The 18,445-nt window shown below is 37.4% G+C and overlaps 2 protein-coding genes across 2 annotated transcripts; both read left to right on the forward strand.

The window, feature by feature from the left end:
• Nucleotides 1-107: 107 nt before the first annotated feature.
• Nucleotides 108-12,739, forward strand: LOC141906821 (pyruvate dehydrogenase (acetyl-transferring) kinase isozyme 2, mitochondrial-like). Its single transcript, XM_074796221.1, has 12 exons — nucleotides 108-314; nucleotides 2,472-2,613; nucleotides 4,427-4,498; nucleotides 4,610-4,673; nucleotides 5,763-5,883; nucleotides 7,278-7,364; nucleotides 7,982-8,059; nucleotides 8,529-8,605; nucleotides 8,737-8,838; nucleotides 9,121-9,231; nucleotides 9,845-9,958; nucleotides 10,693-12,739. The coding sequence occupies exons 1-12, from the start codon at nucleotides 203-205 to the stop codon at nucleotides 10,930-10,932; spliced, it is 1,320 nt and encodes a 439-aa protein (XP_074652322.1). The 5' UTR covers nucleotides 108-202; the 3' UTR covers nucleotides 10,933-12,739.
• Nucleotides 12,740-13,521: 782 nt separating this feature from the next.
• LOC141907444 (dnaJ homolog subfamily C member 9-like) lies at nucleotides 13,522-15,951 on the forward strand. Its single transcript, XM_074797089.1, has 5 exons — nucleotides 13,522-13,694; nucleotides 13,791-13,943; nucleotides 14,471-14,596; nucleotides 15,037-15,251; nucleotides 15,701-15,951. Exons 1-5 carry the CDS (start codon nucleotides 13,601-13,603, stop codon nucleotides 15,896-15,898), a joined length of 786 nt encoding a protein of 261 aa, XP_074653190.1. The 5' UTR covers nucleotides 13,522-13,600; the 3' UTR covers nucleotides 15,899-15,951.
• The last annotated feature ends 2,494 nt before the right edge of the window (nucleotides 15,952-18,445 follow it).

Genomic DNA, 18,445 nt, shown 5'->3' on the forward strand with positions numbered 1-18,445 from the left:
TCTTTATTACAAATTTAAAGAATTAGTTCCGTGTTTATATGGGATTCGAACCTGCTGGAAAGGTTCAGTGTCGGTTATTGATACAAGGTGGCAGTAATGTCGAGTTTGTTTTGATGACGTTGTGAGGAACGCGAGGTCGTGTGTAAAGAAGGGTTTGTTATTTATTTACACCAGAGCTGCTCGTGTAGTAGGCGGCAGAAAGATGAGGTTAACTGTAAGGATATATCAGAGCGCTGCTCAAACTGTGAAACTGTTGGATTATTATTCACAGTTTCATCCGTCGTCGCTTTCTATGAAACAGTTTATTGATTTCGGTGAGTTCGAATCCTGATTTTCTAAATTTCTCTGTTTTCAATCTTTTCTGGCTCGATAGAGTCCATTCTATATCATCATATTTACTATTTGTACGCGAGTGGTTCTCTTAAATGTAATCAGGTCAATTTAATTAATTCTAACTGGGTCAAGATCCCAGCATCCTCTTGTATTTTGTATCTTGGAAATTTACCAACAAATTGGATGCGGATAGCTTTAGTGTGTCAAGGTCATTCAGGGGTGTGTACGTAAACGCGGCTCAGTGATTGGCCGGTCTGGTATTTGCGCGGCTCTGTGATTGGTTGGTAAGGTGGAGGTGTAAACAGCTGTAAACATGTGTGACATTGAAAATATAAATATTTTCTAAGAATTCCGCAATTCTCATCACATGCCCTGCTATTTATTTAGTGATTTCGCAATTGACCTAAGTTTCAACCTGAAAAAATCTTTAAGGTGACTTTCAGTTGTTAAAAACATCCCCCTTGCCAAACAATATTTGGTGATTACTAAAAACCAACCTTAATGTATAATGTTTTTTTTTTTCAATTTATTGGTTAAGAACCTTGCAGTGTTTGAGGTAGGCCTACCAAACGAACAACATTTTTCTCAATAGGCCTACTTTCAAATCACCTTGACTTTAAACTACTAGAAATCAGGTTTAATATTGAACCCACACCACTGTAGAATTGGATCCAGAGTTAAATTTAACCCACACAACTGTGGAACTGGGTCCAGAGTCAAGTTATACCCAGCAGCTGAAGAATTATGGGTTCAGAGATTTAATTAAACACACACAACTGTGGAACCAGGTTTAGAGTCAACTGTGAAACTAGGTTCAGAGTCAAATTAAAACCACACACCTGTGAGACTGGGTCCAGAGTCAACTGTGAAACTAGGTTCAGAGTCAAATTAAAACCACACACCTGTGAGACTGGGTCCAGAGTCAACTGTGAAACTAGGTTCAGAGTCAAATTAAAACCACACACCTGTGAGACTGGGTCCAGAGTCAACTGTGGAACTGGATCAAATCAAACCTGAACAAACAAACATATTAATTCTGGTTTGAATCAGTTGTAAAATGTGTGTCAGACATATTGAGCTGAAATTGAGGTCACCTATTTTTAATGATTGCAATATAGGCAATTTACTATTGCTGGATGTTGCTTGAACGCCCCAAACCGACACCCCCTACCCACATTGACCTCGTGTGAATAAACTTTACCACAGGGCCGGATAAGATCAACTCAGAGATCTTATGTTATCCAAACCTTTGAAATGACACATTTTGTTCTAAAAGATCCTACTCTATCATCATCCATTCATTCACTCTCGATATTTTCGATATTTTGTAACCTGAGAGAACAGATAATGAGATTATTGATCTATCGTCGATATTCAATTATTGATCTGAGATTGATAAATCGATTTCCACATTCGTGATGATGTTGGCTTTGAGGAAGAACCATAGTGCCCCTACCACTCACTGATTCCTTACAAACTTCTATACGAAAATTACTTTCGATGATGTTTGAAACTCCTTATTGTTTGAGCAAAATGTCAGAAACTACTTTAAAGCTATTTCGATTTAGCAATAAGCAATTTAGATACTTTAGTTGTTCATAGGCTAGGCCTAAATCAGTACAGTTGTAACCAGGATCTTTTTATTATCCAATTAGGTGGTTACCTAATTAGAAACATAGTTAAGTAGTGTGTAGGATAAAAATTAATTCTCACAATTCTCACCGAATTGCAAATTAGTCTGCAGAGACAGACAATACTGCAGTTCAGTAGACCTGTTAATACAGACACCTTGAAATATGATATTTCTCCTATAAAACTCCTCGAATATCCTGGGGCTGGTTGTATAGTCAGAGCTTAGGCTTAAGACCAGTCTAAGACCAACTTAGTTCTATAGCCAATCGAACAATTTACGACCTGACTTAAGAGTTAAGGCCACTTTTGGTATTTGAATATCTGGGAATGACTTATCTGAGGGTCTCTGAACTAACAACAAGACCTGTACAATACATGTACATATGTACGTACATGTACATGAGATGACAAGCCTAATGGCAAATAAGGATTCCACGACAAGTGCAGATCCACCATGAGTTGGAAAGAACAGTGATATCTATTATAAATGATTTCTGAATTTGCAGGCTCTAAATACGCATGCGAGAAAACATCGTTTCTGTTTTTACGTAAAGAAGTTCCGGTTCGTTTGGCGAATATCATGAAAGAAATCAACCTGCTTCCCGAACAGCTGATCAATATGCCGTCAGTTGAAATGGTTGAAAGCTGGTGAGTCATTAATGTTTGATAAAAATATTGTTTGAATAAGTTTATTTGTCATTTCGCGCAGTTTTACTATTATATTATTCAAAACTTTTAGATAATAACATTTGAATGATTTTAACGTTTTTAAAAGAGCTATTTTCAGGCTCCTGGGAGTGGTCTATGAAAAGGGAATGGGTCAATTGAAGGCCATTCATGGAGTGGGCTCTAAATCCTTAAATCATGATTCTTGAATGTCATCAGTCATTAGTTATCAGTCATTAGTTATCATCGGCAGATCAAAGATACAAGTTCACTTTCACAGTTCTTAAAATCTACTGACTATAACATGGTTCCTAAAGCCCCTCAAATCCCTCAAAAAACCCCTCAAATTCCAAAATCCATTTTTGAGGGTACAAAATCCCTCAAATTCTGAGTTTTAGCCCTTGGCCCCTCAAAATCCCCTAAAATTCTGACAATTGTATCTCTCAGAGAATTTTGTATCACCTATTTCTGAAGTACCTTTCTTTAAACATTCTTTCAATGTAGGCCCCTACATCATGAATTGTGATGTGAGACAGATTGAATTATGCATTGTGTTGTTTGTTGATAATCACATTTTTTACCAGGCATCCTTATAATAAGGATGCCTGGTAAATGTAGATTCAGGATTACTGGCTTAAACATGACGATTAAAGTCCTTGAATCGAGAGTCAAAAAAGCCCTTGAAAGTTAAATGAGATTGTTCATGGACACTATGAACCCTGAGTAGTAACTTTCGCCCAGGCCAGGCCTGTAGGCAGAGTGGGTTACTGTTTGGCTGATAGTGCCCTTTTACTGAAATATACTGATAATATTCATTTAAACCCCTTTACTTCTTTACCTTGAAACCACGAAAGGGCACTTTCACATAGACACAGGGCACCCTTTCCATAAAAATAGCACTTTCATTGACGTTAAAGGGCAGTTTCCATGATGGAACCAGAAAGCGCCCTTTTATATCAAAAAACCCCCACTCTCTAAATCCTGCCTACAAGCCTGCAAGTTGAATACCGGTCTAACTTATCCCTGGGTTTGCATTAGATTTTTTTAGGTCCGATGGAACTATTTCAAATTATTTCAATTATATCTGAATCGATTCCAATAAATGAAATGATTTAAATGAAAACTAGTTTATAGAAATGCTTTGTGTTTTTAACACACAGCTGATACATTGTTTATTTAACATTTGGGTTAAGAAATGAACTCAAAATGCGTCACCTTAGCGCAATATCATCTAATCAAAATACTAGACATTTTTATAACGTGGACTGATGCCAGAAATTTCTAATCGCTGTGAAAAATATATCTGAGCCGTTTGAAGAGTTAGCTCTCAATACTGCTGGTTAACTCAATATAACTCATTTAAATTAGGAGAATAATTGAGAGTTCCTAGAATTCATCTCACTCCATCCTAAATGTTCCACACCATCCCTCTTCAAATGATAGAAGCTCCTTCAGACCAAACCCCAAACCTTGTGTTATACTTTCACTGATAGATCCTGCATCATCAGAAAACTTTCCTCTCCTCCTAGAATCCCACCCCATCGGAACTCAGGAAAGACTAGGATCTCACCCCAAATGCTCCACCTCAAGCCCTCCTTGATTGCCTCCCCAGGCCTTCCATTTTAATTTTATTGTCACTGGTAGCTCCTAATGTAGATCCTACGTACATAATGAGATCCTTATCAGAAAACTCCCCCTCCCCTCCTGTACCCCCCTTCCCTCCTGAACCCCCCTCCTGGACCCATCGTTAAACGCAGTATCCTCTGTTTATTAAATGTCTCTATTTTTATTTCAGGTATCGTCAAAGTTTCGAAGAAGTTTTGAATTTCGAGGACGCGAATCCTGACGATCCGAACACATTATCAGAGTGAGTTCCCCCTCTCCCTCCCCCTCTCCCCATCTCTCCTTCCTCCCTCCCCTCTCTCTCCCTCCTCCTCTCTCCCATTTAAAAGGTATCTCTGTTTTTTTTTCTCGTTAGATTTTGTGATGCGTTAATGAAGATCAGGAACCGACACGTGAACGTTGTCGAAACTATGGCTCTAGTAAGTTATATTCAAACTCATTTATCAAAAACCACGATGAAAATCTTAGAATACAGAGCTGCATTGTGTGGTGCGGGGTACAGAGTCTGCTCTGATTGGATGCAGATAGTTTGAGGGTCCAGGCTGAGTTTGAAACGTCTGGGCCACGAGGGGTGAATGGTCCAGGCTGAAGCGGGACCCGGAGAGACAAAGGGTTGCTGGGTACAGAATGAGCGAGGTTCATAAATTATTGACCAAATTGAATCTAAATCCTATTTATCCTATCCTACTCTACAGTAATGAGGGTACACATCACATGAACCATGGACTCTCACTTGTACCTTGGACTCTGGAGTCCAATGGTGTTAATAATGGACTCTTACAGTCAACAGTTTTTGTTTTAGAGTCCATGGTTTGACTGATAAACTCTCGACTGCGGATGTATATCTATTTTTAACTATACCTCGTAGTGGAAATCTACTGTTAAATACTGACTGAATGTCTGTCAAATTATTGAATCGAGTTTGATTATCTAAATTACGGACTTTATTTGAGTGATTAATACTCGATATATCAAATACCTGTGGACATTTACTTCAAGTTCTACAGATAGCTAAAGCTTGCTGTTAAAACTGGGTGACTGAGTTACACATACTGCTGCAGCTGTGGTGTGTTATAAATAACACTAGTGCTGCTCATACTAACACTTGCTGTAATGTGTACAGTGCAGAAAAAAAAACAGTGTAAAACAGTGCAACATGTGATATAAAAAACAACTAACAATTTAATGTGAATCTACCTGAACAAAACTCATTCACTCATCATTGTTGTAATGATCTTTTTATATGAGGCTTTTATATTGATAACTTATCCAATAATATACTGAATCCGATATATGATAGGCTGTAATTGATGATAATATTATTTGATATATTTCAGGGTGTGATTGAGATGATATTTGATATATTTCAGGGTGTAATTGAGCTGATAATATTTGATATATTTCAGGGTGTAATTGAGATGATATTTGATATATTTCAGGGTGTAATTGAGATGATAATATTTGATATATTTCAGGGTGTAATTGAGCTGATATTTGATATATTTCAGGGTGTAATTGAGATGAGAGACAGTTACGGTCGGGACCACGTCGTAGAAAATCAAGTTCAATATTTCTTAGATCGATTTTACATGAGCAGAATCAGTATCAGAATGCTGATCAATCAACACAGTAAGTATTCACTGTATCTGACCTGTATCACACAGTAAGTATTCACTGTATCTGACCTGTATCACACAGTAAGTATTCACTGTATCTGACCTGTATCACACAGTAAGTATTCACTGTATCTGACCTGTATCACACAGTAAGTATTCACTGTATCTGACCTGTATCACACAGTAAGTATTCACTGTATCTGACCTGTATCACACAGTAAGTATTCACTGTATCTGACCTGTATCACACACAGTCACCAAATCAATTAGCTTATGAGAGCTGTTATAAAATAGGAGAATGGCCATTTGCCCAGACTCTCTACATAACAGTCAAAAACTGCGTTAGCCTTCTGTGACTCAATGAATCTGGAGCCTTGAAGCTGCTTGTATTTGAGAATAGTTTCTAATGATTTCGACCAGCAGTCAGTTAATACCGCCGTAGGTCAAGGTCTGAGCTCTTGTATCAGTTCTGGGGAAAAATAGATACGGTATTACGTGCGCAAACAAACCTTGACCTTCTGTTCTGTTTATTTGAAAAATATTCCGCGTAAATAATTCAACGATTGAACTTTGAAATTTCACATGAAATGTTTTTAAAAGGTTTATGCGCGATTACTGATATTTGTCATTGTGTCGATAACATTGTCTCAAATTAGAACTCGTACCAAAAGTGTTTAGCTATGAAACGTGACCCGTACCGCCTAGTTGTGAGTTTAATTGACAACACAAAAAGGTTTAAAGTTTAAGTGGAACTTGTATTTTCCAGTTGAGATATGGACGACCTGCTGTGATTACATTACTCGGTTTAATGTATCAACTGGGAATATAGGGGTGTAGGGAGGGAGTAAAAGGGGAGTTGTTTGTTTTGGTTGTGTTTCTGCGGTCACTTTAACATTGGCAATCATATCATCGATGTTATTATTATTCGACGATATTAAGAGTGTTTTTAATCTTACGGACAGCAATAGAATGTTTGTTGTTGTTGAAGTGCTTTTAAATATGAATACACCAACATAAGATATAATTGAAATTCTTAGATATAACTATATTCAGTATTGTCTATGGTTAATGTCTTTCTTTTCAAATTAGATAATGAAAATTGATTCATTCAAAAATACTTTTCTCTGAATCAACTTCAGTGAAATAAGACTTTTTGACAAATCGTTCGATGAAGTGTAAAATGGATCGATGTTGTTTTAGTTCAGTCTGTGCTAGTCAATTCAACACTTATAACTGGTTTAATTCTACTACTGAATGTAATTATTGTCCTTTCAAACTATATGAAAAAATGTTATTAGTTTCACCTGTTTATAGGGTATATAAAAACTGCAGTTTGATAATTCTCAGGATCACACACCGATCAATATCTATATTTATTAATAATTGTGGGGTGTTTATATTTTGTAGCTCTAATATTTGGTAGCAGTTTAACCGGTCACCATCGCCATATAGGATGTATAGATCCGCACTGTGATGTCGTATCAGTTGTAGAAGGTACGTATCGTATCGTATCGTATCGTATTGACAAAACTCTTGAGAGGGGTTTGGAGGTCCAAGTAAATTCTAAGCATTGTAGCCAATGTTAGTAATATTTCATATAACAAAGTCACTGAAAATTTTCTATGACAAAAATAGTGGAAGTTGGGATCTTGTGGCGAGGTGCGTTTGCGCCCAGGAATCATGAGAATTCAGTTGTACAGTTATCAGTGATCATTGTTTGTTTTTGTTGTGATAGTGTGGGTTGTTATTAGTAGTCGAATAAAACAACTTTAATCGCGTGTAAACTGTAGATACATGAATAAGTCTCACCTTGGAGTGAATTCAAATGATTACTCCAAGGTCCCATCATAGAATTTTCTATGATAACAGTTTATTGAAATGAAACCACAACATTTTGGCTGTAGACTAAACAGCTATCATCAGGTGGAATGTGACCAGAAACAGAAGAACTTCTGTTTACGCTTCAATTTCTGGTCACATTCCACCTGTTAGGGAACAGCAGAAACGTGGTTTCATTTTGATAAATTCTATCATAAATTCGAATTGTGCTATTTCTTCATGTATTGAAATGTAGTCTGGATTCTATAATGTATCTCTCTCTATTTTTACAGATGCGTTTGATAATGCACGTTTTCTATGTGATCAGTATTATCTAGCTTCACCTGAAATAGAAATACAATGTCATAACGGTAATAAAAATATCTTTATTTCTCATCTCTACGCTAAACCCCCTGCTCTAGGGGGGGGATACCCATATCAGGGTTCTTACGTGGATCAGAGAATCCAGATTTAGTTCTCCCTGCAGAGAAAATCAGGCATTTTTGAGTCCTTTGAAAATCAGGGAAAAGTCTGGGAATTTGTGACGAGTGGCACAAGGAACCTCTTGATAAGAAACAACCCTCACTGAGGATATCTTATAATTTAATCAGGAAATTTGAATTTTTGGTGTCTTGTTGTTCTGAGTGTCACAAGGAACCTCTTGATAAGAAACAGCCCCCACTGAGAATATCCTATAATTTAATCAAGGAATTTTTGGTAGGATCAAGGAAAATATTAGAATCTTGAATTCTCTGATCGATAAGTACCCTGCTACAGGTAACCCTCAGCTGTAGGTGGACCCCCTGTTTGCCTGTATTAATGTATGTGTGATATTTACAGCATTACAACCTGAAGTTCCGATTCACATGGTTTACGTTCCGTCACATCTCTATCACATGCTGTTTGAATTATTCAAGGTAACTCATTTCTGATCGATATATCATTCTATGAGATTTTTCATGATATTATCGTAATATTTACCAGCAGAATTTTGACGTATAGTTTATATGAATGTTTATTTACTAACGACGCCGTGGTTTTCCTATAGAATGCGATGAGAGCAGTGGTTGAATACCACGGTACAGCCAGTGACGATTATCCTAAACTTAAAGTAATGGTTTGCAAAGGCAAAGAAGATCTCACAATAAAGGTAAAAAATAATCTCTTGTTGTTTCCTGCTTGGCCCCTTTGTGCTCGACCCCCTGCCTCAATTCTAGGTATAACATCTATAACAGTCGGATATATTTGATATGTCTGACGTCTATAGCGCGCAGCAGTTCATCTAGAGGTTTCTCATTTTTCTGCCGTGAATGATTAGTTTTTCTGAGAATGTAATTGTATGTATTTGTTTGGCCGGGCTTTCGCTTTTGTTTCGTTGTAATCCTGAAGATGGCAGCACTTGCTGGAGTATGAATTGATTTTATATTTTCAGCTCTCCGATCAAGGAGGAGGTATATCCAGGAATAATATAGATAAACTATTTAACTATATGTATTCAACAGCTCCACAACCGGACACAAGTGGCTCCACCTCCGCTCCACTTGTAAGTTTAGTTACCGATGAATTGTGCAATTAATTTTTGTCAAATTTTGATATCCGCCACTGTCTTTGGTGGAGAATGGAAAGCACAGGGGCTCGTCATGAGAGCTGGGGGTCCAAAATCAAAGATTTGACCCAGATTGGTAACAGGATACTGGGTCAAATCATTGATTTTGGACCCCAGCTCTCATGACAAGCCCCTGTGATGGAAAGTGGATTACGGCAACTATTTTAGAGTAGTTTCTTCTCTTTCCAAAAGCTGAACTTCTCACAAAAATATCAAAATCCGAAGAATTTCTTGTTCATTTTTCGATTTTTGAATTCAAATTACTCTCAATTTTTGTAAAAACTTCTACAAGAAGAGATATCTAAGTAGCCTTAGGGATCATTCATTTATTATGTACCCATTAAATTTGAATTTTTCAACCCCCCTCCCCCTCTGTACGCAAAATCGGCCATTTTTTCATATACATAAAGCATTACAGTACGCAATTGCACTGACCCCCTCCCCCTCCCCTAATGCATACGTAATAAACGAATGATCCCTTATCCTGTTACTGACCATCAGTTTAATTATTGTCATGAATTCTGAATTGTCGTGTGTTTAACAATTTCAGGCAGGTTATGGATACGGTTTGCCATTATCGAGACTTTACGCTAAATACTTCCAAGGAGACATAATACTCAGTTCAATGGAGGGCTACGGCACTGATGCGCTTATATACTTAAAGGTAATCAGTTTGCTTTGATTGCGACATCGCATGGAATTGTTGTGAAGTAGCTGAATTTCTGCAGATCTCAATCATTTTCTGAATGGTCTTACTTTACCTTCAACCCGAAAAAGGTTTTAATCGGGATCAATATGATTTCTGTCAGTTTTCTAATTGTAATGAAGAGATAGTTCTATAAACTCGTAAGTCTATAATCTCAGTATAAAACTGGTCAAATATCTGTCAGTTTTCTGTTTGTAATGAAGAGAACTGGGGCTGGTTCCATAGTCATGGCTTAGACTTGAGACCAGTCTAAGACTATCTTGGTTCTATAGCCTATCTAACAGCTTAAGACCACTTTCAAGATTTAAGACCACTTTTTGGACTTCAGTCTCGACTATGGAACTGCTCTATAAGACTGTCGCTTCAACTATAAGCCTATAATCTCAGTATCAAACTGGTCAAACATCTGTCAGTTTTCTATGTGTAATGAAGAGAGATGCTCTATAAGACTGTGTCGCTTCAACTATAAGTGTATAACCTCAATATTGAGCAAATTTCTATTTCATAGATGCGCCATTGTTGCTAGGAATGACTTCGCCACCAGGGGGCCATATTTGATACTCAAAATAACCCCTATTGTTAACATTAAATAATAACAGAATCTAACTGTGGAATAAACTGATTCTATGTCTATAAATGTCAGCAGTTAAATGAGTGGATCGGTAATCTGTGTTTATTACTAATTATTGTAGGTTTTCCCTGCAGAAGCGAACGAACTGTTACCGATTTATAATAAAACATCTTATAAACAATATCAACACGGAATACCGGTAGCTGATTGGTCGAATCCGTCGCATACGACTGGATTACACGCCGTGCTGAACTTTCCGACGCATCCTTCGCACACGAGACGTGGATATCATACGTCACTGCGCCATCTATTAACCCAATCACGAACTGCTGCTAAATCTCGCGACGACAAAAACGTATGATCGCGATCTCATGAATTAATTTAATGCGTTGATGAATTGTGATTTTATAAAGTGTTGAATGAATCGATTGCTATGAGTTCGTACTGTAACAGAGTTTGAATATTTATTGAATATTTCTCCGCGAGAGGTTTCACCTCATTTCAGATAATTACCTCCTCATCATTGAGGTAAGTATATACGAGAGGTAAAACAGTGGATTCAGATTAATTATCTACGATAAATCAAAAAAACTGCTGTTACTGCGAGTTAATTTGAATTGTCGGTTTTATTTCTGATTGTTTTATTGGAAAACATTTGTAAATAGTTTATTCTTCTGTATTATTACCTGTGATAATACACCATGGATAATCCGAGTTAATCCTGCGGATAATCCGAGCTAATCCTCCAGATAATCCCTTAGTTACATCAGTATCCAGTTCCACAGTTCTGAGTTAAGATTTGACTCAGATTTAATTCATTGAAAATGAACTAGTTTTAACTCAGAGTTAACTCTAACTCACGACTATGGAACTGGATCCTGGATGCTGCTGAATCAACCAATCCTCCCTAGAAAAACTACTTAAATATTCAAATTTAATTTTACTCATAAAATATGCTTCAGTTTAAATTTCATTACATGTATATGCTTATTGAGTTATAGGATTGATGGGTAGTTGATATTAAGTGATATGTAATCAAAAATGCGTTCTATCCGCCTTGTTTAACAGGATATCAATGATATTAGATTAGATTTCAATGATATCGGATGAGATATCGATTATATTTAGCGATCTATTCAGTCTCTATTCAGTGATATTTGATATATCGTGATGTTTCAAATATCATCACCGTAATATATTATTTCCTAAATTCAGTTAATTTACAAAGACTAATGTTTATCCTATACCGGTAGTTCACAGTATAATCCTATGTGTGTTTGCTTAGGGATCATTCATTTATTACATACGCATAAAATTTGAATTTTCAACCCCCTCCCCCTCACTACGCAAAGCGGCCATTTTTTCATATACATTAAGCATTACAGTACGCAATTGCACTGACCCCTCCCCCTCCCTTAATGCGTACGTAATAAATGAATGATCCCTTATAAAACAAACACAAAATGTATTGTAAAAATAGGTTATTAACCGAGACCAGGACGCAGGGAATAAGAAATGACTTCAGGAGGAAAATATTACAGGAGGACAAAGAAATGAAAAGGGTATATATTATACTGTTAAACAGGTATTGAGTGCCCTCTAAAAGCCTCAGGGGAAAATTAAGTGATCCAGTGCATTTTGTGCGAATTCCCGAGGTATTACATAAAAAGAGAAATCTATAAGACAAATGTCCACAAACAGGAGGTAGGGAGTGTGAGGGGAGGGGAGGGGAGGAGGTAGGGAGTTTGAGGGAGGTGGGGAGTGCGAGGGGAGGGGTTGGTTGTAGTGTTAATATTTCATAGTGTAAAATGATTGTTTGATAAACAAATAAAAATGAAATCACTGTAAATAAATATCAAAGGAGCTTTAAAAATGCTTCGACTTTAGATGATTTGAAATCTGAATTATTTATGTCTTTAAAAACAAAATAAAAGACGGAGGGTTCGGATTTTATTTTTAGTTGCTGGAAAAATTTCAAAAGTGTTAATGAGAATTTACTGCCATGGAAACATAGTGGAATCCAGTTAGTGGAATCTACATTCCACTTTTGAGTTCATAGTGGAATCTTTTTATTCCACTCCTGAGTTCTGAGTGTTCTACGTGATCATTAACTCTTTTGTTATGGACAATCTCTGATATTTAAAGTATTTAGGAATAAATTCAAGATGTTATCATAAAAATATCACTTGCTGTTTTACTTCATTAGTTATCATCTTTTGTGTTAATTCAAATTGGAAGGTTTCGGTCAGTTTCACTCCTGAGTTGGTTAAAGATAACCGGTGGTGGACAAATACCATCAGGTTACAATTCTGGGTCCAGTTGCTCAAAGATTTGTTACAGATTACCGGTGGACAAATACCATAGCAACAATGAAATTTCAATTGTCTCTATGTTACTATGAACAGACCGATCAGGGCCACAAACATCTGGATCCGGTTCCACAGTTGTGGGTTAGAGTTAACTCCGAGTTAAGATTAGTTCATTTTCAATGTTTTAACTCGGGGTCAAATCTTAACTCACAACTGTGGAACTGGGTCCTAATCTTCAAGCTCTTATGTTAACTTCCACAGGGTCCAGTTCCACAGTTCTGAGTTAAGATTTAACCCTGGGTTAATACATTGAAAATGAACTAACTTTAACTCAGAGTTAACTCTAACTCACAACTGTGGAACTGGGTCCTGGTTATCAACTTTTCAGCAAAAGCAGCCCCCAAAGTTTTTTACTTGACGAAGTATCCATTGATTAGTCAAGAAATCGAAGAAAACGAAGGAGATGGAATTTGACGTCTCTGATTCTACTAGCCATTTTCAATAACGAATCTAATTTTCCTTTTTTTCCTACGTATTTGTGAACAATTTTATTTCATTCGGTACAATAAAGTTAATGCATATTTGAATTGAATAAGCTCTGGTAAGCGAGTATAAATTCTGCTCTCCGAGATGACTCCACAATTCAATTCAAACATTTATTGCTCCGTTCATATCCATAAGAATTGACTCTACATATCTCGATAATTGGTTTAGTTAAACATGTCTGGATTAATTGAAGATTGCTTTAAGTATTACAACACGAGGAATCTGTACAGCGTTTTAGGAATCGAGTCGGATTCAGATGAATCTCAAGGTAAGAATCCAGATTCCCGCCCGTTCTCGCTAGATGGCAGCAGTTGACGGTAGTGGCGCTAATTTTGACAGCTCTCGGGTTATTTATTTTTTTCAGTAAAGAAAGGATACCGGCGTGTATCTCTGAAGGTTCACCCGGATCGCGTAGAACCCGAGCAGCAACAAGAAGCAACTTTAAAATTTCAAATTCTCGGCAAAGTTTATTCGATTCTATCTGATAAGGAGAAGAGGGCAGTTTACGATGAAACAGGTCAGTAGTGGCCGCAAACCCCCCTCTGTAATTGTATTCTATTCTAATTCTCAGTGAGTCTACTTGAGATATGTGAATAAATTGTGATTATGTTGAATTATGATTATGTTAAAGCCATAAAGTGTCATCCTCACTTGCCAGAGGTTGATTGCCTCATGCCAACACAAACCCTGGTTTAGTATTAGTGAAGATGTTATTTATGGGTAAGAGTGCAGATCCGCACCTCTCGTGATTGACGCAATCTACTGAATGACAGAATCCTGGCTAAAATCTTTCTTGTGAAGATATCTTAAATTAACCAATGGCAATGCTGAATGAATTGCTGATGACATTTTGAATCTGAAACAATGATGTTTAATGTAAGTGATTGAACGGTTTACGCGGAGAGGTGCGGATCTGCACTTTTACCAATGTTATGTAGTATTTAGTGTGTTGGTTAGACGTAAAGGGAAGCAGGCTGGATGATTATTTTGAACTATAGACTGTTAAGTCGTTGATGAGTGATTGTTGATGTTGTATATTTAAAGGAGAAGTCGTCGGTGACGATGAATTTAACGATGAACAAAAAAATCGAGATTGGAACAAATACTGGAGACAACTATTCAGCGTTGTAACCGTTGATGATATCGTCAACTATGAACGTAATTATAAAGGTAAATGATATATACTGAACTCCAGTTCCACAGTTCTAGACCTAGTTCCACAGTTACTGAACTCCAGTTCCACAGTTCTGATCCCAGTTCCACAGTTACTGAACTCCAGTTCCACAGTAACTGAACTCCAGTTCCACAGTTCTAGACCTAGTTCCACAGTTCGGAACTCCAGTTCCACAGTTCTGATCCCAGTTCCACAGTTACTGAACTCCAGTTCCACAGTTTTGAACCCAGTTCCACAGTTCTGAACCCAGTTCCACAGTTCTGAACCTTGTTCCACAGTTCTGAACCCAGTTCCAGAGTTCTGAACCTAGTTCCACAGTTCTGGACTCAGTTCCACAGTTCTGGATCCAGTTCCACAGTTCTGGAGACAATTCCATAATTCTGGAGCCGGTTCCACAGTTCAGGACTCAGTTTGTAATATGTTTGTCTATTTTTAGAATCAGATGAAGAACTCGCTGATTTGAAAGAAGCATATTTGAAATATGAAGGAGATATGGATAAAATAATGCAGTGTGTTTTATGTGCGAACGTTATTGATGATGAACCAAGACTGACTGAAATTCTAAATAATCTCATCAAATCACAGGAAATTCCAGATTTCCCAAAATTCTCGAAAGAAACGACAAAGAAAAAAGAAAGAAGAAAAAGAAAGGTAGAAAAATCTAGTAATAAACTCCGACTGAAGGTTTCAAATTATTTATCTTTTGTAGAATTTTTTAAATTGTGGATAAATTTTAATTGAATCTGAGTAGAAATCTGGCATCGCTGTCCAAACGCACACTAGTGACACCTGGTTGATCCTCACTTGCCACAAGTGGAAACCTCTATTGCCGCAGTAGTTGATGTCTTACTGTACACTAAAGACACCTGGTGGATCCTCACTTGCCACATGTGGAACCTCTATTGCCGCAGTAGTTGCTACTGCACACTAGTAACACCTGGTGGATCCTCACTTGCCACAAGTGGAATCCATTGATGTCCTACTGCACACTAGTGACACCTGGTGCAAACTCACTTGTCACAAGCGATATCCTACTGTACACTAGTGACACCTGGTGGATCCTCACTTGCCACTTAATTTTTCTATTTTGAATATTCCAGGCTGAGAAGGAGGCGAAGGAGTTGAAAAAGGAGCTAGGAGACGATTCCGCGGCAACAGGCAACAATAGTCTGACGTCTCTGATAAAACAACGTCAGAAATCGCGTGAAAGCGAAATGAACGATTTCTTCTCACATTTAGAACAAAAATACGCGAATCAAAAACCAACTAAAAATAAATCAAAAAAGAGTAAAAAATAAAAATGTTTCGAATGATTAACAAATTCTTACTCATTGTGTTCAGATCTGTAAATTCATTCATTCATTTCTATGATTATATTTTGCAATAAAGTGATAATAAAATGGTATCGTTATTCTGTATGTAAAACCAGTTGTTTATTAGTTATTTCTGATTTGTTGATCAGTTATGAAGGATTCACATTATCTCTCTGGGAGTAAGGTCCGAGGTGCTGATCAGTGATGAGACTCGTACATTCAGACTCGCTTTATAAGTGTAAGTCGTCATTTGTATAAGTCGTCACATTACTGAAGTCATCTCTATTTTTTAGTCTCAATTTGTATTTCTAATTCAATTTACTAAGTGTAAGTCATCATTTGTATCTAAGTCGTCACATTACTGAAGTCATCTCTATTTTTTGGTCTCGTTTGTATTTCTTATTGAATTGATTAAGTGTAAGTCACCAATATAATGATCTGCATCACGACACGCAAAATCCTCCAGTTTTGCTGTAGGTTTTTGCAGCAAGAGGAACGGATGGGGTTCATGGACCTTTGTTATACGTATAGGTGAGAGGTGGAGAGGACAGGTCGTTCGGAGACCGCCTAAAATGTATTGAGGAGATTACGAATCCATTTAGTGGTTTCTAGAAGGATTTTTGGAATATCTACCGATATCGATTCGTATTGGAATATTGCATTACAATACGTGATGCTAGAATTCCATAATTTTCGACGAGTTTTTGTTAACTGAAAGTGGATTCAAGTTCCATCCGTCAACTAGAACTGAACAAACAAAAAAAACCCGCACTCGAATATCTAGTATATCTAGTAACCGATTCTGTTCTGGTATATAAAACAGCCTCCACCTCTCACAGGACTAGAACCATCTGCATCTGATTATCCCGTTATTTAAGTCACGTAAGTTGAATATAAATTTCGTAATTACCTGACGGCATCAATGTTTCTGATCAGGTCTTATTCAACGCATCCGAGTCCGAAAAGTTTCCTTTAAGCAACATTTCGACTTTATTCTAATAGTCGACGAGGAATATCTCGATATTTTCGTTCTCTGTGTGGGATTTTTATCGAGTTAGGCCTATTTAACACGGTGGACTCGGAGAGTGTTTCAACAATCGTATCGGTTTTATTGCAGGTTCTTGAAAACCGCGATAGCTAAAAATGATTGGTAAGTTACGAAGGCAGAGCAGCGTATAATACACTATTTCAGGGAGAGGTTCGCCCCCAAAATATAGGGTATATAAAGAACGCAGCAGTTCTTGTACCATCCTCCAGAATCCCCTGGAATGTATCGAATCATTAACGATCTGAATTTAGTGTTTTGATGATGAGTTCGGGAATAGCGAACGAACCCCCTAAATTCGGGTCAAGATTTTTGCGAAATTTTGATACAATTTTCACGTTTTTTTTGGGGGGGGGGGGGGGGAAATGAAACAGTACAAGTAGTTGTGAATATATTATTATTGAATATTGGAGATAGATATTATAAATCTGACGTTGTAGAAATTATAAAATGCGATGATGTTTAAGTTCATGGTGAAATAAGTGTATTTTCTCGGCACGGGTTTGTTGTCTATAACTCGGAAAGAACATACATTTAAAATTTGAGTTGACAGCGAAAATCATATACTTTCGATGATTTCTGTAAATAAATATATTTGATCTGATTTGATTTATTAGTTAATGTATAAATGTGTATTTCAGACGATTTGATTTATTAGGTGATTGTACATGTATTAAACGTAAGTTTATATTTGAAGGTAATGTGTATAAATTCGCTGTTCCGCTGTGCGTGATGTTGGCCTCAGTCTGGGCGATGGTCACCGCCGCCGCCGCCGCCGCCGTCGAGGATGAAAAAGAACTGGAGATGGAAACCCGTCGCACTGGCCTCAGTGCTTAATTACGGATTCTGGATCTAATTCAAGAATTCTGATCGGGGGACCAAGCGCGCTGGTCTTAGAAAACTTCTATCGTCCTCTTTATCTAATCATTAATTGTTTTGATTTATTCTCATTAAATTATTCTCTTCGTTTTATTCGGAAAGAACAATGGAAAACATTTCCTCATTAAAGATTTCTGTGACGACAATTTCGAAATAAACTACTATAAAGCCCAAGGAAACATTCAGGGGTGGATTTAGGGCGTTGTCTCGGGGGTCCGGGCCCCTCTCTACCCATCGAGACTGCCCCTTTCGTCAAGACTTAGAACTCCATTCCGAGATTGCATATTTTCGCACATTTCTTCAAAAATATCTAAACAACGACGAAGGTGGAAGGAACCCCGGTGGCCTATGACATGATTGCTCGATCTGAAAAATGCCTTAACCCTTAGAACCATCAGGAGCAAAGAATTGAGCTCGGGCTTCTTTTAACACTATTCCTGAAAATGAAAAATTAAAAAAAATTCCTCGGAGATGGAGGACGCAGCTCGGACTGCTGACTGACCCCAAACATCGCACGCTAAAACCCTAACCCTGACCAGAGTCGAACCCGCGACCTCCAGCATGCCAGCCGAGCTTGCCAACCACTAGACCATAGACCAGTAGCGATT

This window comes from Tubulanus polymorphus, chromosome 6 (assembly GCF_964204645.1).
Source record: "Tubulanus polymorphus chromosome 6, tnTubPoly1.2, whole genome shotgun sequence".
Lineage (NCBI taxonomy): Eukaryota > Metazoa > Nemertea > Palaeonemertea > Tubulaniformes > Tubulanidae > Tubulanus > Tubulanus polymorphus.